General features: G+C 42.5%; 1 protein-coding gene across 2 annotated transcripts in view; it reads right to left on the bottom strand.

Moving 5' to 3' along the window:
• Positions 1 to 27962, bottom strand: part of anxa11a (annexin A11a) — a 76099-nt gene that overhangs the window by 33139 nt on the left and 14998 nt on the right. The window contains exons 2-8 of one of the 2 annotated variants that reach the window (XM_043679054.1): positions 15632 to 15797; positions 12936 to 13033; positions 9827 to 10189; positions 9136 to 9168; positions 3717 to 3804; positions 2115 to 2209; positions 258 to 371 (exon numbers count right to left, since the gene is read on the bottom strand). In XM_043679054.1, the coding sequence (XP_043534989.1) occupies positions 258 to 371; positions 2115 to 2209; positions 3717 to 3804; positions 9136 to 9168; positions 9827 to 10189; positions 12936 to 13033; positions 15632 to 15788 (948 nt within the window). In that variant the 5' untranslated portion in view covers positions 15789 to 15797. The remainder of the gene's footprint in view (positions 1 to 257; positions 372 to 2114; positions 2210 to 3716; positions 3805 to 9135; positions 9169 to 9826; positions 10190 to 12935; positions 13034 to 15631; positions 15798 to 27962) is intronic. The other variant, XM_043679055.1, reaches the window with a different exon arrangement.

The raw sequence follows: 27962 nt of genomic DNA, 5'->3' as shown, positions 1-27962 counted from the left end.
CAGACACTTTGGTTGAACTTCCTACCACAGCAAGTGGCTGAGATGATTCACACAGACACATTCAAGGGGAAGTTAAGTGCGTGAGAACAAATTTATGTTAACAGGGCTGGGAGAAGGAAGGTGGGAAGTTACTCAAATAGAGCATATACAAGTTGGCCTGGAGTTGCTAACTCCATATGGCAGTTCTATACAGAACAGATCTGTTGCTGTTCTGCCTCTAGCAGTTCTCTGGATCTACACATTGGCTCATCACTGACCTTGATGGCATCCTTCAGTTCAGTGGCGTCATAAAGTACAGAAGGCTTCAGCAGTGCCAGGACTGCCTTCTCAAAATTACCCGACAACTCAGACTTTAGCTCCTTTATCAAATCCTGAAACAGAGAAAGGACAAATATCAAAGACATGGCAAGTGCAGTGAAGGTGACAAGCGGTCTAAATCTTCCCTCTAGACCGAAGAAAACTGTATCAAATGGCCCATGTCATCATACATGTAATATAATGCTCCAGACAGGATCCCTGACAATCCCCTCACTTAAAATCATCAAGAGGGTATCCAGTTTTCCCAAATGAGTACATTCTAGCAGTACTCCAACAAGCTGCTAAACCCAAGGACGTGGGGAAGATCGATAACTGGGCTGGAGGACTTGACTGAGGATTGGAACAATTTTGGATGTAGGTTTGCTTGCTGAGCTGGAAGGCTCATTTCCAGACATTTCGTCACCCTACTAGGTAACATCTTCAGTGGGCCTCAGGTGAAGCACTGCTGAAAATTCCTACTTTCTAGTTATATCTTTGGGTTGGTGATGTCATTTCCTTTGGTGAAATCACTTCCAGTTCCTTTTCTCTGGGAGTTGTAGATGGGGTCTGACTCGATGTGTTTGTTGATAGAGTTCCGGTTGGAATGCCATGCTTCTAGGAATTCTCGTGCGTGGCTTTGTTTGGCTTGTCCTAGGATGGAGTGATGTCCTTCCTCATCCGTATGTAAGGACACTAGTGAGAGAGGGTCATGTCTTTTTGTGGCTATGACTGCCAGACTACTCAGACCCTTAGGCATCATGGTAGCCCATCTACCACCCCCTGTGAAAAGGAACAGGAAGTACTTCACCACAGGAAATAACATCACCACAGCAAATGACATCACCAACCCAAAGAAACCCAAAGATATAAATAGAAAGCAGGAATATTCAGCAGTGCTTAGTCTGAGACCCACTGAAGATGTTACCTAGTAGGGTGACGAAACATCTGGAAATGAATCTTCCAGCTCATCGAGCAAACCTACATCCAAACCTCAACCTGAGCTACAAATCTTCTCAAAACTCGATTAGAACAATGTTCGTAATTGAGGCCTACAAGGAGAAGCTCAAACCTACTACTAGGCACTTTCCACCCAAATACTTACCCTGTTATACTTACCAAATACTTACCCTGTTAAATACAAGTGCTGAAATTAGGTTACCTTTTACAGCCATCATTATCTATGCAAGGCATTTACTTTATTAGAAATCTATTTGTGTTGTCATTGTGTATGATCTTTTGGAAAAAAATTGAGTGACACAATGTACAAATGTTGATTCCTCAGTTTCCTACTGACTCGATATCTTTCACGGCCTCAGGATATTCCAAGGCATTTAACAATATCAACACAAATATAACGTGGAGAAAACAGTATATAGTTAGGATCTGAAATGGACTGTATGGAAGGGTGTTGGGAAAACATGTAATAGAAACACTCAAGAGGCAATCACGGAATCAAGTGTTGTGGGGATAAAGCAGGAAAGTGGAATTGAGGATTATCACATCAGCCATTATCTCATTGAATAGTGGAGCAGGCTCGATGGACTGTGTTTCATGGTCTTGTAATATAGGAAGGAACATGACAGTCAATTTGTTCCACAAACAGTAAACATGACAATGTCTAGATAATCTGTTTTTGGGAGGTTAGCTGAGGAATAAAACCAAGTCGGGGAGAATTCCATTGCCCTTTTTTGGAATACTGGCACGTGGAAGAAATGCAGGAATATCAAGTTTTCTGGATGCAGTTCTCTTCAAAAGTGAGAGAATGTGAAACAAAGATCCTAGGTTTCAGTCACCCAGCGACCATCAGAGATACTTGCCTTTCCATAGGCTGTTTTAAAGGACAAGACAATCTGTTGCCTCTGCTTATTCGAACGATGAGCGACTACATCAATAATGGCCTGTTCATTTGTGCCTAGGGACAGAAGAATTCAAAATCAAGAGTATCTCCCACTCTAACATCCCCATCAAACTTTATATTTGAATTTATTCACAAAAATCCCAAGTCACCCACCAGAAATGCTCTGCAAATGGACAACATGGAATCATATGTGAAAACAGTGCCAAAAATGTTCTCATTGTTGTATTTTTCACACAGCATTCAGAGCTTTTTTTTTATATTTTTTAATAAACATAATTTATTTTGTGATGTTTGAAGTTATAAGTACATTGATTTCATTACCTTACCTGAAAGATAATGCTGCTTTTGTGAGCAGTTTAGTGAGCTACCAGTCTGACTTTGTTTTTGCCACAACTTTGCTTGCTAAGGGGAACGAGGAATATTGCCACTGAACAAACATGAGCTGCAGTCTAGTTAAAGTCAGTTATCTCTATTAGATATTCAATGTGATTTCCAAATCAAACAGTTAAAAGGAACCAAAAACATGATTTGATGAGCGTCAAAGCGTCACGATTAAAGTGACAAAGTCACCAGAGACACTCTCACTAGAGAGGAGACTTTTGGTGGCTTAACCCAAGGGTCACTATGCCTCAGACAAGGAATGAGGTTGAGATGGTGGGACCTTTCTGGTGCCCTCCACCGGTGTGGGGAATGAACCCACATAGCTGGTGTCATTCTGCACAACAAACCAGCCATCCAGCCAAATGATCTGACCAACCAGTCCTGGATTACTAACCCAGTGACATTAGACTCTTTCTGGGTTGGTGGTGGTGGTTCAAAAATAACATGTCACTAAGTCACAGAAAGGGAGACAGAGAGGACTGGAGGTGCTGGAGATCAGAATCAAAAAAAGTGTGGCACTGGAATAGCACAGCTGGTCAGGCAGCATCCGAGGAGAAGGACAGTTGATGTTTCGAACATAAACTGATGAAGAGCTTATGCTTGAAACGTCGACTCTCTTGCTCCTCAGATGCTGCCTTACCATCTGTGCTTTTCCAGCACCACACCTTTTGAGTCACAGAAGGAAGCCATTCAGCCCATTAACTTCATGCTATGTGACAGAATTAAGAAATATCCGGCTCGCTTCCTCAAAGGGCAGAGTTTTCCTCTGATCAACATTTATCCGTCATATGCCATGATCCAAAAATAACAAAAACCCAATCACTTGTTGCTCATGGGACATTGTTAGATACAAAATAGCTGCCTTAATTGTTGAGCGATATTTCAGTGAGTGCACTTTGAAAGGAATCACAATTATGTTGACTGGGCATATTATGAATGAGTCATTCTTAAATAAGTATTATAAAACAGTTCTCCGACCATGAAAGGCATTACATCTAACCAAATCTCTCTCTCTCTCGCGCGCACACACACACACACACACACACACACACAAACAATCCAGCAGTGGTCATTAAAAGGCAAAGGGGAAGAACAATCACCACATCTGACATTTTCTCTTCCCATCCTTCAGCCATCACTTACTCAGTTTCTACCAGGATTGGGGACATGGTTCACTCACCAAAGCCTTTCATAGCTTTCCTGAGGGTCTCAGCATCTCTCAAGGCATCAAACCCTGAAGCTTCTCTTACAGTCCCCCGGTTCACAGGCTAAAGAAAACAAGATATTTCTGTTAATTCAAAACCAGAGCATTACTGGGTCTCGGTCACGGGACAATTGCTTTTCCAATAAAAAAAAATGGGCAGGTGTCTCAACGACCGCAAATGAGCAGGGGATCTCAGAAACCTATAAAATCCAAACAGGACTCAACAAGACACATGCAGGAAAGTTGTTCTTGATGGTGGAGGAGTCCAGAACCTGGGACCACAAGTCTAAGAATATGGGGTAAACCATTTACGAGTGAGAAGAAATTTCTTCACCCAGCAAGTCGGTCAGCTTTTGGAATGTGAAATAGGAAGAGGAGTAGGATTTTCAACCTCTTGAGCCTTCTCTTTCATTCATGAGGATCACGGCTGGTCTGACGTTCCTCATGTCCACTTCCTGTACCCTCCCCATAATCTTTGAGAGAAAGTGAGGGCTGCAGATGCTGGAGATCAGAGTTGAAAATGTGTTGCTGGAAAAGCGCAGCAGGTTAGGCAGCATGCAAGGAACAGGAGAATCGACGTTTCGGGCATCGACTGAGACAATGGCAACACAACGGTTGGAGGAAGAGCCCCTCCTTCTGCCTGGGAACCCTCCAACCACAAGGGATGAACTCAGATTTCTCCAGTTTCCTCATTTCCCCTCCCCCCACCTTGTCTCAGTCAAATCCCTCGAACTCAGCACTGCCTTCCTAACCTGCAATCATCTTCCTGACCTCTCCGCCCCCACCCCACTCCGGCCTATCACCCTCACCTTGACCTCCCTCCACCTATCGCATTTCCAAAGCCCCTCCCCCAAGTCCCTCCTCCCTACCTTTTATCTTAGCCTGCTGGACACACTTTCCTCATTCCTGAAGAAGGGCTTATGCCCGAAACGTCGATTCTCCTGTTCCTTGCATGCTGCCTGACCTGCTGCGCTTTTCCAGCAACACATTTTTCAGCCCCTCCCCATAATCCTTGACTTCCTTACTGATCAAGAGTCTGCCTCAGTCCCCATTGCTCTCTGTGGCAAGGATTTCCAAAGACTCTCGATTCTCAGAAACTAAACTGCTTCTCATCTCAGTCTTAAGGTGGCACCCCTTAATTCTGAGGGTATTCTGGGCCTACACTCGCTCAAGAGGGGAAACATTCTCTCAGCATGTACTGTCAAGCCCTTCATCACAGTAAGCAGTTGAGGCCAAAAAGAAATCAAAGGGGAATTGGATATAACACCTGTATTCCTGAATGAAGGGTTTTTGCCCGAAACGTCGATTTTCCTGCTCCTCGGATGTTGCCTGAACTGCTGTGCTTTTCCAGCACCACTCTAATCCAGAATATAACATTTGCGGCTTTGGGATCAAAGGATATGGGGAAAAGTGGGAACAGGCATTGGGTAATCAACCATGATCATACTGAATGGCACAGCAGGCATGAAGAGCTGAATTGCATACAGCTGCTCCTGTTTTCTAAGTTCCTATGTGGTCAAGAACACTTTGCATCTCTTCATCATCATCACCCAGTCCTTTATGGGTTAAACTTCTCAGCTTCATGAAGTCTCATTGCAATTGCTGTTACTAAGTAAATAGTCACAGTCAGGGTTGTATATCCCAATCCAGATTAGGAGATTTATGCAGAATATAGTCTCTGTTTATTTCACTCAGTTTTGTACTGGAGTTTACAGAGCTTTATGGTGATAGCCATGTTACAATCAGAACCTTCCCTGAAGTACCGTGTTCAATTCTGATCACAACACTTTAGGGAAGAGATGTTAAACTCGAAGGTACTACAACATAAATTTACCACTAAATGGACTCTGCTGAAGGTTTTATGCCCAAAATCCCACTCTTTGGATGCTGCCTGACCTGCTGTGCTTTCCCAGCACCACACTCTCGACTCTGATCTCCAGCATCTGCAGTCCTCACTTTGTCCTACTAAATAGACTCCAAAGGTTAAGTAACAAGGCAAGTTTACACAAACCAAGATTTTATTCCCTGGAATTTAGAAGATAAAGGATGTTTTGATCAAGGTTTTCAAGACATTAAGAGGAATAAATAAGGTAGATTGGGTGAGATGTTTTCTACTAGCTGCAGAGTCTAGGACTAGCACCATAGTCTAAAAACAGAAGCAAGATCTGCCAGATATGAATTTAGCCATCACTTCTTCACACAAAGGGTAATGAGTGAATGGAATACTCTTCCACAAATAATAATTGATGTTCAGTCCTTGTTAATTTTGAATCTCTGATTGGTAGATTTGTGTTAGCTGGAAACATCAAGGGTTAGAGCAAAAGAGGTATATGAAGTTAATGTTGCCATTCAGACATTGTTGCATTGGATCTCAAAACAAGCTCAAGGGGCTAAATGGGCTCTTCCTGTTTCTATGTTCCTCAGTTTTTGCAGAAGTGATGGACTAACTTAAATTAGCTTGTGTGTTAGTTGATGGGAAAGTTTGCAAAGCCGGTGTTAAGAATTCCAATATATGAAGGGATCTGAAGGGAGGCAAGAGGGAAAATTCATGTGGAATCATGTTCACCACACCCAAATTCAATCCCATCCCTGTCACTCAAGAACATTTTGAGTATATATGCGACTTCTCTATAATGCAAATGATTTATAGCAACATCCCACTGACAGGCAATATGCAGACAGCAGTATCACAATAAGCCAGGACACCATACATCAAGGTAACATGCAGCCAGGTCTCTCTGCTTTTCGTTTAATCTTATAAATTAATAATTGTTTCAATCATAAACAATTTTAAACATAAACACGTCTTGGTTTAAAAAAAGAAGAGTGGAAGATGTTTGGCTTATTTCTGAACCCAACTTGATTTAAACATAACTCTATTTGGAGCTTTTCCTTCATCTAACCCAACTCTTCCTTATCCTCATCCATATCCATACTATTTCAAAGGACAGTTCTACAATGCACCATTCATTACATTCCCCATTAGGAACTCAACAATCAGGCAGTGTTAAGAACATCGTTATCACAACCCCTGATGTTACACAGGATTGGCATGTGCTCGTCTACAATGGGGATCTCTACTTAAGAATGACATTTATTTTAAAAGAGCCCATTCATGTCTGCACTGGTCATCAAACATCCATCTGCTCTAATTCCATTTTGCGGCATTTGGCTCACTGCCTTATATCCTAAGCTATTTTGATTGTTCATTCAAATAGTTCTTAGATGTCTCCAGAGTTCCCCCTTCAATCACCCTTTGAGCCAATGGGTTCCAGATACAGGTTGTTCTGACGAATTGCAGATGCTGTTTCTAAAGTGCAAACGTTTTAAACATGTGTTGGCTGTAACGTGATTATATCGCCAACACTTTAATCACTGTTTCTAAAGTGCGATTTCTCTATAATGCAAGAATGCACCCATCTGGTTATAGAAGAACTGACTGTACCCACCAATCTATGGGTGGAAAATAATTTCCTCAAATCCCTTCTAAACCCCCTGCTCCTTACGTTAAAACTATGCATCTGATTAATGACCCCTTTACTAAAGGGGAAAATTGTTCCTATCTACAACCCTCAAAACTTTGTTTATTTCAAATCAGGTCCCACCCCTCTTCAACCTCTCTAATCTAAGGAAAACAACCCCAGCTTAAGTATCTCTCCTCATAGCTGAATGTCTCCAGTTCAGGCAACATCCTGGTGAATCTCCTCTGTACCGTCTCTAGTGCAATCACATCCTTCCTATAATATGGACTGTCACACTACTCCTAACTAACGTTATATACAGCTCCATCATAACCTCCTGGTCTTCATTAGTCAAGTCATTGAGTACAGAAGCAAGTGTGCCATATGCCCTCTTAACTATCTGATCCACCTGTCATTCAAGGATCTGTGGACAAGCACACCAAGGTCCTCCTGATCCTCTGTATTTCCTAGGGTCTTACTACTCACCATGTAGTCCCTTGCCTGGTTAGATTTCCCAAGTGCATTACCTCTCACGATTCACAATAAAATTCCATTTGCCGCTGTTCTGACCAGCCTGTCTATATCATCCTGTAACCTAATCCTTCCTTTTCGTTATTTCTCACATTGCCAATTTTCATGTCATCTATGAACTGATTAATCACACCTTCCACATTCATATCTAGATCATTAATGTACACCAACATACAGGACCTAACACTGGACACCCTTTGACTATCATCCTCTGCAACCCTGCCATTGAGCCAATTTTCAATCCAATTTGCAGATTTTGCTGGATCCCATGGGCTCTCAGTTTTTTTTAAACCAGTTTGCCATGTGACATTTTGTCAAATGCCTTACTGACGTCCATGTCAATTACATCAATGGTATTACCTTATTGCACATCTAGTCAGCTCCTTGAAAAATTCAACCAAATTGCCCCCTTAGAACACTAAGATGTCTATCCTTGATTAATCCTTGCCTCTCCAAGTAGCGATTAATTCTGTTCCTCAGAATGTTTTCCAATGATTTACCTACTGAAAGTGGCACACTCATTGGTTTGTAGTTTCCTAGTTTATTCCTACCACTCTTGTTGAACGTTTCAATAAGATAAATAAATCTAAATGCTTTTTCGCACAAATGTCTCAATATGCATGTCATTGTTTTGCTGCAGTTGATTCACTCTCTCAGAGGAGAACAACAAATGCTGGAGATCACAGCAGGTCAGAAAGTGAGGACTGCAGATGTTGGAGAGTCAGAGTCGAAAAGGGCGGCATCTGAGAAGCACAGCAGGTCAGGCAGCATTCCTGAAGGGCTTACGCCTGAAACATCGACCCTCCTGCTCCTTGGATGCTGCCTGACTTGCTGTGCTTTTCCAGCACCACACTTTGACTCAGCATGGAGAGAAAGCAAGCTAACGTTTTCAGCTCAGATGACTGGCATTTAAGCTGGTTTTGAGCTGGCGATGCAGTTCTGATGAAGAGTCATTTAGACTCGAAACGTTAGCATGCTCTCTCTCCATGGATGCTGCCTAACCCACTGTGATCTGCAGTATTTGTTGTTTTCAGTACAGATTCCAGCATCAGCAGTAACTTGTTCCCACACTCTCTCGCTTAGCTGAAGGATCATCGATCTGCGACATTAACTTTGTTTCTCTCTCTTCACAGACACTGCTGAATTTCAGGCACTTTCTGCTGTTACCTTTTATTTTCAACTAACCTGCTGACGACAACTGTGGCATTCTTTTGAGACCTTTTTATTCCATTATTATGAGCAGCACACAATATTTTGATTAAGGATTAGTTGTTTTCAAAAAAGAGAAACCTCTGGATTTTAATCTATGGTTACGGAAATTAGTTTTCTGTGAAGATAATTGATCTAATGCAGGACAACATGCAGTTTGATCGGAAACAATTCCGATCATTATTAAAGCTTACCTCGAATTCTGAGAAAACCTGGGGTATAAAATGCTAAACAACATCAAAGTAGACAGTTAGGATATTTTCCAAAAGCAACCTGCTTCATTTTCTTCATTAACATGACTCACCACATTTCAGAGCTAGAATGGTGATCACGCGTGTGATCTTGAACACATGAGGGTTAGTGTGTCATCCCAGAAATATTACAAAAGGGGGGCTTGTGAATGAAGCAAAATGCTTAAATGATCTAAACACAAAGGCAATAAACTTGACTTATTCTGAAAAAGGACTGAGGGAACAGCCCATTCAGAAAATAGTCACATACTTCCTTTGGCTGCATCAGAAAAGTTTCTCCTAGACCTCACCCTTCAGTCTGGACTCTACCTCCACCTCTTGGGGCAACCAAACGTACAAGGGTCTTGACACATTCACAGACTCATCCATTTTCTCAGCACATTGGATTCAATGCCTGCCTATTGCACATCACCTCCTCCCAATCCTCTCCTGACCATAGTTACTTTAACCTCTAGTCCACATTAACTACTCCAGAACATCATTGCTGAAGACTATTTGGTGAATCATTTTAGCTTTACATTTTTCAGACACAAACTCTAGAAATAAACAAGCATTGAATATACCAGATTTTAAACTTTTGCATGTAAAGTGACTCTAATTACTCTAATTAATTTACTAATCTCGTCTCTCATACCTTCACTGGTGCTGCAACTGAAGAGGGGTTTGAGGGGTATCCTTGTGACGGACTAGCTCCATAACCTGGAGTCTGGCCAGATGGATAACTTGGAGTTGGGCCAGATGCAAAACCTGGCGTCGGGCCAGATGGATAACCTGGCGTCGGGCCAGATGGATAACCTGGCGTCGGGCCAGATGGATAACCTGAAGTTGGGCCGGAGGCTGAGAACCCTGGGTTAGAAGCAGGATATCCTGGATTGTATGACGGAGCACCAGGTTGACCACCTTGGCCTTGTGGGTACATTCCATATGGCTGCTGATTGGGAAATGCCCCAAATGCATCTGGAAGTTGTGGTCGTATTGAAGCTGCTAAGTTCTCAATCTGAAATGGAACAGAACATGCAATCATTAAGATTTGTATTTGTTAAGCCACAATTTTGATTCATACTTTATTCCAATTTTTCCTTGAACAACAATAACTTACAACAACTTCACATCTGACTTGTTAATCTCTCATAGCATCTCATGGGAGCAGAAGTGAAAACAGAGTTAAGTCTTCTTTATGGGAAATGGGATTAGAACTGGACATTGGTGGAACTATACAAAACAATTCAATTTCCAATTTTGCTTCAGTTTACTTTTATCGTTGAATAAATGGGTTTGAAGGTTTAGCCTGAAAGGTACTGCTTTTCAGTATCAGGTTATTGGTTGATTCAAAGAGATCCATAATGCATCTTGTGTTAGTTCCTAAGCAAACTCCAAATGTAAAAGAAACTTCCCCTTAGTTTTCCAACCAAAGGAAGCCAACAATGTTATTGAAAGGGGGAAAATAAGTGTTTTTTCCAATGAAAAATTGTGACTCTTTGAGGTTACATCAAGCAGAGAAACTAGATATGCAGACTTGGCTATTGTTGATAGTGCACACAAGTCTCATCTTGTCTTAACATCTCATCTCAGCCTGCCTTGTGACTCTCTGCTCTCTTGCAATTGTAGTAGTTTATTTTTGAAAGCACTTTCCTTATTTGCATCAATCATTTCTGTGGCAACAAGTTCCTGTTCTGACCACCCTAACTTCCTGATTAGGAGTTGGTTATGACAGTACTGTATTTACGGCCCCTAGTTTTGGATCTCCCACAGTGGAAACACTCTCCACTGCCAGTCTATCAACCCTGTCTGAACCATTTGTGAAGTTAAAGATCTCTGACACGCGTTTATTTTTTAAACCTGAATTGTGGTTTGTATAGGGGGATTAACCCTTTATTGCCTGCTAATGTATGACATTTGGATGTATATTTTTCTGGAGTGAGAGTGGGAGAACATCGGTATCTGCTGGTATCTGAGCTACATGGAGTGAATGGTCTTACTCTTCTGTACTTTGTAACTTATAGGGCATTGGAACCAGAGGGAAATATTTTCTATTCATGGTACTCCATGGAAGTGTCAAGAAGGAAACAGCTGTCCTATATTCACTAACCACCACAAAACAGCAAATGGAATATAGATAAGGAAAGCCAGTCAGCTTATTTTTGTTATTCCATCTGGAAGCACCAACTTAAAATGAGTCATCCATCGGAATCTTTACTGAATAACCTAACGATTCCTTTTCACGAGTCTCCATAGACATTGATAGACATCCATATAAAAATGGATGGTCCAACTGGAACAACGAAGAGATCTAAAGCACTAGCCAAAAACACACACATCGTGGAATCCTAAGAATGTGACAGGGGTTTCACCCATCGAGTGGACAGGTCCACATTATCTATATTTTATTTTCGGGAAGTCTCAATGAGTCAAGTGCCAACTGGGTGGGGCAGGACCTTCCTGGGAATGAGGACCACACGAGTAGAGAGACTCATCGCTGCTGATCACAGATTGGCAGCACCTCATTGCTCAGCGGTGCCAATGGACAGACAGTGGCTACTGCCAGTACTGTATCTGCCCAAGGCCAAAGATGGACCCCAGAACAGGCAGGTAATATGGAGAGTGGACCACTTGGAGTCAGGGGAGGTGTGACAGCTGACAACCAACCCCTTCACCCTTCCTTTTAAATGAAGGACTCTGCGCCACCTGGAAGTCAACAAAGCGTGCTGCAGGTGTTCCACTATATCCCCTAACTGTCACTGGGTGAATACCATGGCATGAGGACAGAGACGCATTATTAGGCACTAATTGATGGCAGTCTCTGTGCGTGGTCTGGTGGCTCATCAGCCCCCAACAGCGTCCCTCAGAGGCTGAGGCCTCAGTAGGGACTGGACCTGGTTGAGAAGCGCCTTACTGGTCTCTGCTCTTTTTCCTAAGTAGGTTTAGGAGTCACTGGGGCCAGTCAGACAAGGCCTGGCGAGGAGTGGGATGGTGATGTGGTGGGTGAGGGGCAATAATTGGGACAGGGGGTTGGAGTGATTTTTCTTGTTAGACCAACCCCCTCAATCTCACTGGAGGAACGCCAAGGTGAGAGGGCAGTGGCAGGCACCCTACTCCCAGCCACTTCTCACCATTTTCAGGCTTCCAACAACCTCCCTCCACCCAACTCTTAACCTTCTGTTTACAGGCTCTTTTAAAACTCAGCATGTCACACGCAAATGTAGAGATAGTAAGAAGGTGTGCTCTTGTGTGTGACGCCCACCTATGCCAGCCTAGTCTGCCCTGGACTGCATGAGAGTGCGCTTTATGTCATTAGACTGCTTTTTATCCCCCTCAGCTAATACCAGCTTCTAGAAAATGCAAAATGCTTTCCCAAAATACAGACACAATGACTCCACAATGCAATAGGAAACAGATGCAAATTAATCTTCTTGAACACATCATTTGCAAAGATCAGAAACCTTGGTCCAGTGCAGTCTTGTTTTATAAAAGCAATATAAAACCCAGATGCTGAAAATCTGAGCTAGGAACATGGCATGTTTGAATGACACAATAATCCTGCCAACATTGCTGAAGGCTGAACAAGGTTCAGTTTGAAATGAAATCAATAAAATTTATAAGAACTTAGAAATTCCTATGGCCCACAAATGCTGCCAGATCTGCTAAGTGTTTGCAGCATTTATCTATCATTTTAGTTTGGCTGTTCTGGGATTTATATCAGAGCACGAAAAGACACATTCATACACAGGTTTAGTGCCACTTACCCTTCCTGCCATATTGGAAAAATTGGCACTTGTCGGCATGCTTCCAAAAGAATCCAGTCCAATGGGCATGGTCGGATTGGGACCCCATGGATTACCACCTAAAATCGAGCAAGAAAAACAATGATCAAGAAATAGTAAACGCACATCTCTTAGCACTGCTGCCTCACAGTGCTAGGGATCCAGGCTCGGGCGACTGTCTGTGTGGAGTTTGCACATTCTCCACGCAGACAGTAAATGTAGGCGAATGGGTCTGAGGGATTACTCTTTGGAGGGTCGGTGTGGACTTGTTGGGCCGAAGAGCCTGTTTCCATACTTTAGGGAATCTAATCAATGGAACTCTGCTCAAAGTTGAGCAGAAGCAAGCACAGAATTTTCCTGGAGGTATCAGTGCAACTGTTTTGGCTCATTTGGTGGGTATTCTCACTTTAGAATCTAAAGCTATGGCTTCAAGCTCCCAGGGGTGGCACAAAGACCTCGGTGCAATGCTGATGGTATGTTGCATTGTTGGAGTACAGAAGTAATACAAGTGCTACATTGTCCACACACAAAACGGTATGAGTGCTACATTGTCTGAGTACAAAACTGATACGAATTGATGTACGATATTGATATCGCAGGCATTGTTGGCAGTTTTCATCCTTTATTTAAGACTGAGGCCTCAGATTCAACCTACTCCAGTTCATGTGAAAAATCCTCGTGTATGACTAACCAACATTTTGCATGACAACTACCTGCCTTTATGTAGCTCTTCAATTTAGCAAATAATCTTAAAGCACTTTGAAGAGGCACTGACATTGTTGAAATGTAGGTAACTAGCGAATGTCTTTTTCCCCAGGCTACAGGAGTCAAAAACTAGAGGGCATAGGTTTAAGGTAAGGGAGGGTAATATTTAAAAGGGAATGGAGGAGTAACTTTTTTTCCCCACACAGAGGGTGATACGTATATGGAATGACCCACCAGAGGAAGTGGTAGAGGAGAGTACAACATTTAAACATTTTTTGCAACATTTAAAAAACATTTGGATAGGTAGATGGATAGGAAAGGTTTAGAGGGATTTAGGCCAAATGCAGGAAAATGGGAGTAGTTCAGTTTGGGAAACCTGGTTGGCATAGATGAGGTGGACCAATAGGTTCTGTTTCAGTGCTGGATGACTCTACGGGGAGCTGAGTAAAGTGACCAAAGGCACATTGAAAGAGATAGGATTTGAGGCAGTTTGGGAAGGAGACTCAAAGGTCAACTCCCAATAAGCAAGGTTCTAGAACATGTGCGGGACTGGGGGAGCGTAAAGAAGATTAGGTACAAAGGACTTGTACTAGAATATGTGACAAGAGAAGATGTTGACATTGGGAAAGTCAAAGTCATGGAATTCAATCACAAATCCAAAAGGTGAATGAAAAGGCAATTATGTTAAAGGTTATGAAATAGGCCAGGCTTGACAAAGGAGGGACAGTATGCAACATAGTCACTAATGATGTCCTTAGTGATTTTGACAAGAGGGATCTTAATTCAGTTAGGACATAATCTGTGCTGCACAGGGACAGCTTGAACTTTCATCGTTTGAAATGCAGAATGGGCAGCAAACTCAAGCTTAAATTCAGTAACCTGAACTGGTGGAAATAAACCACACATAATCCCCGAGTCCCTTTGAGAGTGTGACATTTCAATCAATGTACTTGCGTTGTCTCTGCCAATCAAAGGCAGCACATCTCAAATCAAGGACATCACCAGCACTCACTGACTGTTCTAAAGTAAAGAGGACTCAATGGAAAGACAGAGCTCAATAAATCATCCTATGATGCAAACTGAAATACAAAAAAACCCTTCAGACATGAAATCAAAATGGCAGGTCAAATAAAAACTGTAGCATTGGAGCAAGACTGCAGAGTGCCCAGCGGTTTTCCTTAAGATTTATAACTACTTCAGCAAGATGTTGAAGAGAAAATAATTTTATGGAGATTTGGGCCTGTCAGAGACATGGTGGTAATGTCTCTAGTAATCCAGAATCCCACATAGTGTTCTAATGACATAGTTCAAGTGGCACCAAGGCAGATATCGAAAGTAAATTCAATGAAAACCTAGAATAAAAACAAGCTGGCCAAATGGGTGACTATTTGTGTAACCACAGTGGATTGTTGTAAAAGCCCACGTGGTTCATTTATGTTCTTCAGGAGAAGGAAATTTGCTGATCTCATCTGGTCTGGCTACTGATGACTTCAAACTCACAGCAATGAGAACTCAAAGCATGTGGTGCTGGCAAAGCACAGCCAGTCAGGCAGCATCTGAGGATGCTGCGCTTTTCCAGCACCACACCTTTTGAGCCTGATCTCCAGCATTTGCAGTCCTCACTTTCACCTGGCTGACTGGGAACTGTCCTTTGTACCATCAAGGATGAGCAACAAATACTGGTCTAGCCACACAAATTGTATTTTTAAAAAAATAGTTTGAATGGATGGGGGATTAGCTTACTGAGGAATGAAGAATGACAGTTCTCAGCTGGGTGGTCTCCAAGGTAGGTGCATGAAGATATTTCACACATTTGATTATCGTGTAATTTCTTGAAAATTGGCCTCTGCCAAAATTATTAAGCAGGGCTTCCCTCTCAACATGACCCCTCCCCAACACATACACACACTCTCTTCTTCCAAAAGGCCCCTGGAGATCCATGAAATACTTGAGTCATGCAAACATTATGGTACCTGGTGCAGATGGGTATCCTCCTGGTGCAGGTGGGTATCCTCCTGGGGCTGGTGGGTATCCTCCTGGGGCTGGCGGGTAGCCGCCTGGGGCTGGCGGGTAGCCGCCTGGGGCTGGCGGGTAGCCGCCTGGGGCTGGCGGGTATCCTGGGTAACTCATCTTTTAAATCTGAGAAGAGAAACAAATTCAAATCTTAAATTAAAACAAAAATCAACTTGGTAAAACAGTTATCTAAGTCAACTGTCTGAAAGGAAAAATGGAGAAATAACTTGGATTTGTATAGCGCCTCTCCTGACCTGTCAGGTACAGCTAATGAAGGACATTTACGGTTTCGATGCAGGAAATAAACCAGGTTTTGGAGGTTACTGTGTTCTAGGTGTTAGGAGATCAGTTGGATGAACAGCTGGTTTGCGATGCAGAGTGAGGCCAACTGGGTGGTTTCAATTCCCATACCAGCTGAGATTACCATAAAAGGTTCGTTCTCACCCTCTCCCCTCACCTGTGGCATGGTGACCCTCAAATTAAACCAGCAGCAGTCACCTCTCTGTTATGAGGGTGCGGGACAATGGTGACTTTATGTTAAAGGCATTATATAAATGCAAGTACTATCTAATTGATCACAATGCACTCTAATCAAATTTCACTCTCAGCTATGTTAGCAACGTCTTTGGAGTCTGCAACATATCACCCAGCATTATCTCCAGCAAAGCTCTATACAAAATGTAGCAGCATCAGAACCGAAAGTGGTTACACAGAATCAAGGGCTTTGCCCATTTGATATGATTTGAATGGCCAATTGATTCAATTCATTTCAGCAAATAGGTCAGGAGAGTTGGCCAGAACAGATCTGGGTTTGGAGCCAATCGATTCAGATAGCAGTTGCAGCAGAGCAAAGGTCTGTAGAAATCCATCTCACGTAGAATCCCTATAGTGTAGAAACAGGCCATTCAGCCCATTGAGTCCACACTGACCCTTTGAAGAGCATGCCACTCAAAACCACCCTGCTACCCTATCTCTGTAACACTTCATTTCCCATGGTTAATCCACATAGCTTGCACATCCCTGGACTCCAAGGGACAATTTAGCATGGCTAATCCACCTAAACTGCACACCTTTGGATTGTGGTTGGAAACACACACTGGCATGTGGAGAATGTGCAAACTCCACAGATATAGTGGCCCAAGGGTGGAATCGAAGGCGGGTCTCTGGTGCTGTGAGGCAGCAGTGCGAACTACTGAGCCACCATACCGCCCCACATACCCGGATCACAGCCTAAATTTTATTTCTTGTTAAACCAACAGCCTTACAGCTGGAAACTTGGTAATGAGCCAAACCTCCAGATTTTCCCATAAAGCAGAAGGAGAAGGAATTGGAGGTTGATTAAATACAAGACAATAAATGCTGAGACAACTGTTTATTTGGTGCAAGGAATATTTCTTCAATGTGCAACAGCTTAAACAAATAAAAGTGACAAACTGCAAGATTATAATATATATGTGCAAGCATGTAAAGACAACTTTGAAAGGTGTATCCATGCACTATCAATATTAAAGTCCAGCCCAGAGCACGTAGGGAACATAGCCATAAACATGGGGATAAGGGTGATGCAGAAAAAGCAGGGGCTTTAGAAGGACAGCATATTTCATGACACCCCCTTCCAATTCGTCCTTGCACACACTTGTCATTTTATTAAGTGGCCTATATCGATTACTATTAGATCAAGTTGCAGCTCAGTTAATGAGCCTCAGCACTGGACCTGCATACAGCCATTTTAATCAATGATATGATTGGAGTCTAGCTGAACAGGATAGGGACAAGTCTCACTCACTGTTAGCTGTCCAAGAGTCTTGCTTTGAAGTGACGTTAACAAAATTCGATCCCACTTCTAAGGTTTTGGAATAACTACATGCATTCATATTAAGTGCCTTTTATGATTTCATGATGTCCCAGGGTGATTTATAGGCAGATTGTACTTTTGAAGTCTGGTAATTGTTTGTGATGCAGGAAGTGTGATAACCAAGGTGGCACACGGAGAAATTGTGGTGGGTTAATGGTGACAATTTAGGTGTTTGTATGAGACTAGAACCTCAAGACAAATTGACATTAGAATCCCAATCTGTTGTTCAAGAAGTTTGTAACCACTCCAAACAACCAAAATTCAGTCCCTAATCTATATAGATGACAGCTGCATTGACAATTACATTGTTTATTCTACTGGAAACACCCATTGATCTATCCAACAATGCATCAGAAACTGCTGTTGCTATTTTAATGCCAATCTGTCTGAATAGGATTTCGTCGTTACTAACAGCTGGGATTATCAGATCATTATCATGTTGCTACAAGCCGCCTCTTGCTGTACACAAGTCGGTTTCATATTGTAACAACGGCAACATTTAAAAGTACAGCTGCCTTCAAAATGTTTTACAACATCTTGACACCGCAAAAGGTGCTACATAAATCCAAGTATTTCTCTCTTAACCATGCATAAAATTCCAATCCAGTTCCATTGAGGCAACTCTTGAACAGTCTTACCTGCCAATCTTCCTTCCCACCTATCCACTCCACCCTCCTCTCTGACCTATCACCTTCATCCCCACCCCATCCACCTATTGTATTCTTTGCTACCTTCTCCCCAGCCCCACCCCCTCTCCCATTTATCTCTCCACTCCTCTCCCTGCCTTCATTCCTGATGAAGGGCTTTTGCCTGAAACGTTGATTTTCCAGCTCCTCAGATGCTGCCTGACCTGCTGTGCTTTTCCAGCACCACTCTAATCTAAACTCTTGAACAGCCAGCAGTCAGTGCGAGATAGCACTGCTGTCTCACAGCACCAAGGTCCCAGGTTCGATTCCAGCCTCGGGTGACTGTCTGTGTGGAGTTTGCACATTCTCCCAGTGTCTGCGTGGGCTTCCACCTCTTGCTCCGATTTCCTACCACAGTCCAAAGATGTGCAGGTTAGGTGAATTGGCCATGCTAAATTGCCCGTCGTGTTAGATGCATTAGTCAGGGGTAAATGTAGGGGAATGGGTCTGGGTAGGTTGCTCTTCGGAGGGTTGGTGTGGACTTGTTGGGCCGAAGGGCCTGTTTCCACACTGTAGGGAATTTAATCATTTCCATACTCAACACTTTGGACTTTGGACTTGACTCGAATCAAACTTGTATTAATTCACATGTGCCGCTTAACAAGTCAGTGTTTGTGCCAAAGGCAGTTTGTGCCATGGCAAACCGTGGTAAAAGTCAAGAAAATGTAAGAATGTGAGTTAATAAAGTAGACATGACAGCATGTTCATCTGAACCTTGCAGAATTACACAATAAGTACAGTATTGTCACAACCTGTTTATCAGATCATAACGTACTCATGGTTCCATTCACTAATAATAACCAATAATGGTTATTAATTCCAATCTGACAGTGATTAGGATTTGAAACACACTGGTCAATAGCATGATGGAAACATATTCAATAAGGAACCTTATTTGGTAGGAGACTGAGAGTGAAGGGGTGGTGGCGGTGGGGGGGGGGAGGTGGGCAAGGAAATGGATTGAAGGGGGCAAAAAACTGCAAAGACAGGGGAGTGGGAACAACTCTACTGCCCTTCAAAAGAGCTTTCACAGACTCAATGGGCTGAATGGCCTCCTTCTGCATTGTACAATCATCTAAGTGAAGATTTCTTTCAATTTTGATTATTTACAGTATGAGTTTGCAAAAGAGACAAATGTGCTTTAATTCGAAAACAGAAATTGCTGGAGAGGCTCAGCAGGATCTGGCAGTATCTGTGGACAGAAAGCAGCGTTAACATTTGGGACCCAGTGACTCTTCTTCAGAAATCACAGTTCTTTGTCTACATTTTAGTATTTTACTTTCTTTTGTTAATGTGACGTGGTGAAATAATTAAAGTGGGGCCTTCGAAAAAAAAAGTCACTACATTTGGATACAACTCAGTGCAAATTGCAGCCTCACGAACATTGCTGCAGTCCTTTCTTGTTGTAGAGAATTTAGAGGTCAGAAAAATAAGCTTCATGACTTAATTCCTCCAGAGAGCTGTGTGTATGTGAGAGGGAGAGAAGAGGGAATGAAATGGTGAGAGAGAGTCAGATAGGCAGGCACAGAGAGGGAGGGGGGGGGTACAGCAAGAAGGGTGGGATAGAGATTGGGTATATGAGAGGAAGAAACTGGAATTGGAGCGAGAAAAGGGCTGAAGGAGATCGCTGTGGAAATGGAGAGGAGGTTCAAAGGTTGAGGTGGGGAACATGAAAAGAAAGAAAATGTGTGCGCGAAAGAGAGAAAAAGAGCAAGAAGGACAAAGATACACATTACTGTATTTGATTACTGCTGTGCTAAAAATAGCATTTGTCATCAAGACAGTCATAGAGCTAAGTATGAACCGACTAGCCTGATTCCACACTGTGGAGATTTGATGATGCTCCCTCTGAGGCAGAAGCTGAGCCAGCTTGATTCTAGGAAAGCTTCAGCAACAGTGGGAAGTTACACAACTTTCTTTATCAAAGGTCAGTTTCCCCGAGAGTATGGATGTGAAAGCACTTGTGGTGCGGGTGGGGGTTGGGAATGGACTGAATGCAGAAGATCCATTTTCAGAAGGCAGAGAGTGAGTAATCAGGAAACAAAACATGACGTAGCGGTGTGGGTGTTGGACCTGGGGTGGATAAAGTTGAGAGTGTGGTGCTGGAAAAGCACAGCAGGTCAGGAAGCATCCAAGCAGCAGGACAATCGACGTTCCAAAGTCAGATGTCACATGACACCAGGTTACAGTCCAACAGGTTTATTTGACCAGGTTATAGACCAACAGATCTTTTACCTGATGTCATGTGAATTCTGACAAGGATTCAAAGCTGCTTTGCAAAAGGTTTCCAAACAGTGATGACAAAACAATGATAAGAATTCATGAAATGTTCACTGGAAAAAGGTGTGACAAATGCCCTTGAAAGACTGAATTGTGCAACAATATATTTAAAAAGAACAAAACTGCTGGTAGCTGATAAAAGTTTGCAGATGACACCAAAATTGGAGGGATAGTGGACAGCGAAGATGGTTACCTCAGAGTACAATGGGATCTTGATCAGATCAGCCAGGTGGGCTGAGGAGTGGCTGATGGAGTTTAATTTAGATAAATGTGAGGTGCTGCATTTTGGAAAGGAAAATTAGAGCAGGGATTGTACACTTAATGGTAAGGTCCTGGGGAGTGTTGCTAAACAAAGAGACCTTGGAGTGCAGGTTCATAGTTCGTTGAAAGTGGAGTTGCAGATAGACAGGATAGTGAAGAAGGCCTTTGGTATGCTTGCCTTTGTGGGTCAGAGTATTGAATACAGAAGTTGGGAGGTCATGTTGCAGCTGTACAGGACATTGGTTAGGCCACTTTTGGAATATTGTGTGCAATCTGGTCTCCTTCCTATCAGAAGGATGTTGTGAAACTTGAAAGGATTCAGAAACTATTTACAAGGATGTTGCCAGGGTTGGAGGATTTGAGCTATAGGGAGAAGCTGAATAGCTGGGGCTGTTTTCCCTGGAGCTCGGAGATTGAGAGGTGACTTTACAGAGGTTTATAAAATCATGAATGGCAAGGGTCGAGTCGGTCTTTTCCCTGGGGTGGGGGAGTCCAGATCTAGAGGGCATAGATTTAGGGTGAGGGGGAAAAATTTAAAAGAGACCTAGGAAGCAAACCTTTCATGCAGAGGGTGGTGCATATATGGAATCAGCTGCCAATGAGTAGGTGCAGCACTTAAAAGGTGTCTGGATGGGTATACAAATAGAAAGGGTTTAGAGGGATATGGGTCAAGTGCTGGAAAATGGGACTAGGTTAGGTCAGAAAATCTAGTCAGCATGGACAAGTTGGACCAAAGGGTCTGTTTCCGTGCTGTACATCTCTATGACACTAAACTAACACAAACAATTAGTTTCAAAACAAGTGAGAGTTACTCTCCAAACTGCACATTCAGTTCAGTTAAGGCCCTGCATCCCACAGAACAATCCAGGACCCCAGGGTAACAACGCATGGTCCATCTTCTACATTGAGATTGTGAGGACTCTTCCAATTGTGCTCATTTTGTTAACACCAGTGGAACCCAAATATCATTGAATGCCTATTTCTTATGCAATGTTTTCAGCCTGTTATCAATGGTTCATCCCAAAATATTTACAACGTTCACCATTTTTCATTATCAAAAGTGCAACAACTCCACGAAAGCTAGTATCCTGTCACCAAATCACCCTGCATAGTATGCGACACTGACCCAGTTAGCTCAAAGACAGCTCTTGGTGTGAACAGAACCTGTAACACTCCTGTTTATACCTGTCATCTAAGGCTGCTTGAATGGACCACATTAACAGCTCCAATCAGGGAACCCATATTCTATGAGGTCCACCTGGCTGACCTTGTTCCAATCACTTGAAAAATAATTTAATTTGCACATAAACTGAACTGTACAAATTGTGTCAATCATGGTTCAGGAGCTCTCCTGCCTCAGAGACACAAGGTTCAAGTCACACTCCAAGAGGAAGATTTTACTGCTCTCCCCTGTCACAGGTTTGATGGGAAATTCAATAGGATCATGGGGGGGAAGTGGAAAGTCTGTGTCAAGCATTCAATGCCTGCTTGAAAGACCCAGGTGTCGAGAAGAAGCGTACCCACTGAGAGCCACCTCACTGCCTCCCCCAAGACCCATTTTCTGCCATGAATGACCCAGAACTGGTTCATGGCCAACCTAGGCTTTGGCTGGGTGTACTACCAGCAACCACCCTTTCCCCAAAGGCACTGCTGAGCTGCCAGCATTTGACTGTCAACAACGCAGCATACAACTCCTGCTACAGCTCAATTTATTCATCTCCAAATCCACACCCATGCATATAACAATTAAATCCATCTATGACATCAAGTGGTACTTTTCAACAAAGAAAGCAAAGGAACCTATCGTGTTGTCCAATTGCATTGGTTCATAGAAGATTTTACCTTTGTGGTTGTAAAGATAATTTTTAATAGAAAGTTAAAACCGAGTCTAACCATAGAAATTTGGGTTGACCTCTCCCAATTTGTCCCAAAGTGAATAATCTATCCGAGAGTTTCTACACCAAGACTGGCCTCTATCAGGACATGGCAGGTCTCTTTACCCAAACACAACCTTTGCAGGACGTTCCATTCAACAAACAAATCCAGAACATTGGAATTCTTCACATCCCATCGATCCAACTTCCTTTTCAAACAAAGAGCACTTGACCTTCAATCAGCCATCATCTCTGGAATATTTACATGTTCACTAAACTATGGGACTAAAGTGCACTTTAACATTTAACATCTAAAGTCTGTATAGATCATACCCATAATCTTCAGTCCAAGTTTAATAGTTTGCTTACATATTTTTAAAAATATTTTAATTGAGCATTCTGTATTCCAGATTTACAAAATGATGCTTGCCCCATGCTTTAGCATCTAATTCCATCTTTGTCCTTTCTTTGGAAAGCATGCTGACAAACGCAAGTCTTTTTTTGAAGTGTGGATTTAAAATGTATTAGAATATGTTGACAGGATTGGCCACCCTTTTGATCTGCATAACTTGTTTGAACTTGTAAATCAAATACCTTTTTCTTTCACAATGTTATCAGCTTGTCAATGATTCTTCCCAAATCTTTTACAACTTCTACCACTGGAAACCCATTCATAAAATGACATTCTAGAAACATTTGTTTTTGCCAGTGAGGGCACACATTATCCATGATTTAACTACAAAAATCCATCTACCCTGTATAAATCTCTAACAAACTACTTAAGGGAACAAATAACATTCATAGGAAAAAGTGAGGACTGCAGATGCTGTAAGGTCACCCCTCAATCTCAGATGCTCCACGAAAAACAGCCCTAGCTTGTTCAGCTTGTCCCTATATGTCAAATCCTCAAACCCTGGCAACACCCTTGTAAATCTTTTCTGAACCCTTTTAAGTTTCACAACATCCTTCCGATAGGAAGGAGACCAGAATTACAAGCAATATTCCAAAAGTTACCTAACCAATGTCCTGTACAGCTGCAACATGGCCTCCCAACTCCTATACGCAATGATCTGACCAATAAAGGCAGGCATACCAAATGCCTCCTTCAGTATCCTATCTACCTGTGAGTTCACTTTCAAGGAACTGTGAACCTGCACTCCAAGGTCTTTATTCAGCAACACTCCACAGAGCCTTACCATTAAGTGTATAAGCCCTGCTCTGATTTGCCTTTCCAAAATGCAGCACCTCACATTTATCTAAATTAAACTCCATCTGCCACTCCTCAGCCCACTGGCTCATCTGACTCTTGGACACCCCCAACCCAGGGAAAAGACGACTCAACCCATGCCATTCATGATTTTATAGACCTCGGTAAAGTCGCCTCTCAATCTCCGATGCTCCAGGAAAAATAGCCCCAGCTATTCAGCCTCTCCCTATAGCTCAAATCCTCCAACCCTCGCAACATCCTTGGAAATCTTTTCTGAACACTTCAGGTTTCACAACATCCTTCTGATAGGAAGGAGACCAGAACTGCACACAAATATTCCAAAAGTGGCCTAACCAATTACCTGTACAGCTGCAACATGGCCTCCCAACTCCTATACTCAATGCTCTGACCAATAAAGGAAAGCACACCAAATGCCGCCTTCACTATCCTGTCTACCTGCGACTCCACTTTCAACGAACTATGAACCTGCACTCCAAGGTCTCTTTGTTCAGCAACATTCCCCAGAACCTTACCATTAAGTGTGCAAGTCCTTCTCTGATTTGCCTTTCCAAAATGCAGCGCCTCACATTTATCTAAATTAAACTCCACCTGCCACTCCTCAGCCCACTGGTCCATCTGATCAAGATCCCGTTGTACTCTGAGGTAACTGTCTGCTCTGTCCACTACCCCTCCAATTTTGGTGTCATCTGCAAACTTTTATCAGCTACCAGCAGTTTTGTTCTTTTAAATATGTTGTTGCACAATTCAGTCTTTAAAGGGCATTTGTCGCACTTTTTTCCCCAAATGAATATTTCACGAATTCTTATCATTGTTTTGTCTTCACTTCATGATGTTTGAAAACCTTTTGCAAAGTTGCTTTGACCCCTTGTCAGAATCCACATGACATCCACATGGTCTATAACCTGGTCAAATAAACTTGTTGGACTGCAACCTGGTGTAGTGCGACATCCGATTTTGGAACATCGATCCTCCTGCTCCTCAGATGCTGCCTGACCTGCTGTGCTTTTCCAGCACCAGACAAATAATATTCATATGATGGTGACAGGACAGAAGGGCTCATTTAGCAAATGGAGTCCTTAACTAAATCCCTGGAAAAGTATCTCAGCTAACACCACAGCTATTTGACCCTACCAGTCTTCTTTCTTCAGGGAATGCAGAAATAAAATTGTACTGATTGCATTTTTTAAAAAAAACCCAGCAGAGTGAATGTATGAAAAATCTGATTGGACGTAATTTTCAGGTTGACACTTTACCATGCAACATAGTTGGAAGGAATTAAAGCAAGCCCACAGTGTTTTTTTATTTTAAAAAGATAAAACTCAGGACTGTTTTCTGTCACAAATTTGAAAAGCTGCTTTTAAAACTTCCCCAACGTACTGCTGTCTACAAGAAGCTCAGTCAAAGGTGTAATGGCTTCGAAAAGCAGATGGTGATAAAGACAGGCTGAAGGAGGAAATTTCAGAATTCAAAGCCAGGATATCTGAAGGCACAGGCACCAATGGAGTAATGAGGAGAAGGGGGTTCTCGGATAGTTCTAAGGCTGGGAAGAATAGAGTTTAGGAAAGATGAGCCCAAACAGGGATTTGAAGACGAGGCTTGCAGACAATAAAAGTATTGTGGACCAGAAACCACTGAAGGTTAAAAGAATCGAAAGGGGTAATGAGCAAGTGGGACTTTCAACTCCAACATGATGGGAGGTGGAGTAGAGGTGATCCGTTTCAGCTAAAGAAACAACTGTGCCCAGCAGTGTTTCAAAGCTGTGAAATACAGAGATCCAGAGTTCTTATAAAAATCACATTTGGTTTCCTGCTCTGTCATCTCTGCTGAAGGCCAAAAATAAACCTGCCCAAATATTCAAATTGAAACTCCAAGCTCACTACAGCTATCCACGCAAAGAATTAGAAAATGTAACATTTCAGTTTTATTCTCCGTGGTTATTCATTCTTCCTCTTTGACTGTCTCTGTTCTACATTTGCACAACCAGCAAGAACCTGAAAGAAAGAACCTGATGTTCTCTAGCGCCTTTCATGACCTCAACATGTGGGCCAAAATGTATTGTACTTGTAGAAACATGGGAAGCATGTTTGCTAAATTGTGCACAGCAAGCTCCCAAAAATGGTTGGGTGGTAAATGCTGACAGCATCAGGAATAATTCCCCCATTCTGTTCAAAATAATGTACTAGATATTTCCTGTCCACTTGACAGAGCTGAGGAGGTGTCAGATTAACGTCACGATGTTTAAAGTAAGGCTGCACTAGAGGCAACACCACCTTCTAAGAGTCACACCTAATGCATATGTACAACATTGCAATGTGGCTTTTAAACTTGTGTCCAGCAGCGATGCACTACATATTAGAAATAAAATGTAAATACAGTCACCTGGGCCCAAGGAATGCAAGAAAATTTGAGAGGAGCCCTTGACAGAGTAGCTTTCTAAAGTGGTGACCACGTTTGGATTTGGTCTTGATCTTTTTCCCCTGTGTTTTCATAGGCCTTATGTACTTCACGGTCATTTGCCCAGCTCTGTTCTCACTTAAGTGGCTGCCCTTGCAGTCCTGCATAGACTCAATCTCAGCACTTTCCTTTTAATTTTCTGGCAGAAGGCTATTTTTAATCATGCTGAAATCACTCAGACTGTGCATTACAGCAAATCACTGGCATTAAAGTCCATCAATTTCCAAGAGATAATGGCCTTAAGATACAGCAAAGACAACTTGTGGTTTAACGGTTTAAAAGTGCATCAAGAATTTTGCAGCTTTTACGTTACAGGCAGTGATTCGCCAATGGTGGGAGGTCACAGATACCGCACAAATGTATGGAGTAAAGTGGTCATTTCTAATGCGGGTCCCCCTAGCTCCTGCAATGGGAACAAACGCACTGTTTTCGGATAGCTTCAGTTGGACATTATTTACAATCACGGTTTCATCCTACTCCTCCCACCAAGAGTTTTCTTCCCCCAACTGGGGAACGTGCCGTTATTTTCCATAATAAATCTACAGACGTCAAGCACAGAGATATTGGTCAGGTAAATGACCATTGTTAACATTTTCTGCAAATGGTAAACTAATCAGCTGTTAACCAGAATCCATGGAGTAAGACAAGGTTAACAGGTCAGAGTTGAGGGGTCATGCTGTCATGCTAACTGTCATACTTGCAGAAAGAAATCCACTAGAGAGAAAACAACTTGTGTCTCTTCCAGGAGTCAGCTTTAGGCCGATTAGTAGCACAGAGTTAATAAACAGAAAGTTCTGGAAAAATTCAGCAGATCTGGGTCCATTCATGGTGAGAGTGAGTGAGCGCGCGAGAGAGCGAGGGCGAGAGAGAGAGAGAGAGAGAGAAGAGAGAGAGAGTGAGAGAGAGAGAGAGAGAGAGAGAGAGAGAGAGAGAGAGAGAGAGAGAGAGAGAGAGAGAGAGAATATTTTGGTTCCAATAGTAGTTCTGAAGGACAGTCACATTGGACACAAAACATTTATTTTCTCTCTCTCTCTCTCTCTCTCATATTATATATATATATATATATATATATATATATAGATGCTGCCAGATCTGCTGAGGTTCTCCTGCAATTTCTGTTCTTCAGAACTGTTACTGGACTCAAAACATTAACTCTCTCTCTCTCTCCACAGATGGTGTCAAATCTGCTTGAGTTTCTGCAGCATTTTCTATTTTTATTTCCAACGTTCGCAGTATTTTGCTTTTATTATAGCAACACAGAGTGACTGGTTGCTTCAAGTAGAAACACATATTTTCATAATTGCCAGTTGCTAAAGAATGAGCGTAGGAGGAGATGAAGTGTGAGGGTTAACTGGATCACCAAGCCCCCATTTTGAAATCGTACATTTCTCTCCAAATAGAATCAATGTATGATTTCATGGAAAATGACAGAAGTCGCTGCAATTTGGGGAAGGGAAATGAGTTTGGCTGCAGCCCCAAAGTGAAAGATCCCTGAACTGATCCAGAGCATCAATGAAAATGTATTTCTCAAGAAACAGCCAAACCAAAAACTGATTACAAGTCATTGTTAAGTCGCTATTTGTGCGAGCTTGCAAATTGATTGCAGTGTTTCCTACAACAGGGACTACCCTCCAAAAGAGTACCATAGTTTGC

This window comes from Chiloscyllium plagiosum, chromosome 38 (assembly GCF_004010195.1).
Source record: "Chiloscyllium plagiosum isolate BGI_BamShark_2017 chromosome 38, ASM401019v2, whole genome shotgun sequence".
Taxonomy (NCBI): domain Eukaryota; kingdom Metazoa; phylum Chordata; class Chondrichthyes; order Orectolobiformes; family Hemiscylliidae; genus Chiloscyllium; species Chiloscyllium plagiosum.
Note: the sequence above shows the minus strand (reverse complement) of the source record. Positions and strands in the feature narration are given on the sequence as shown.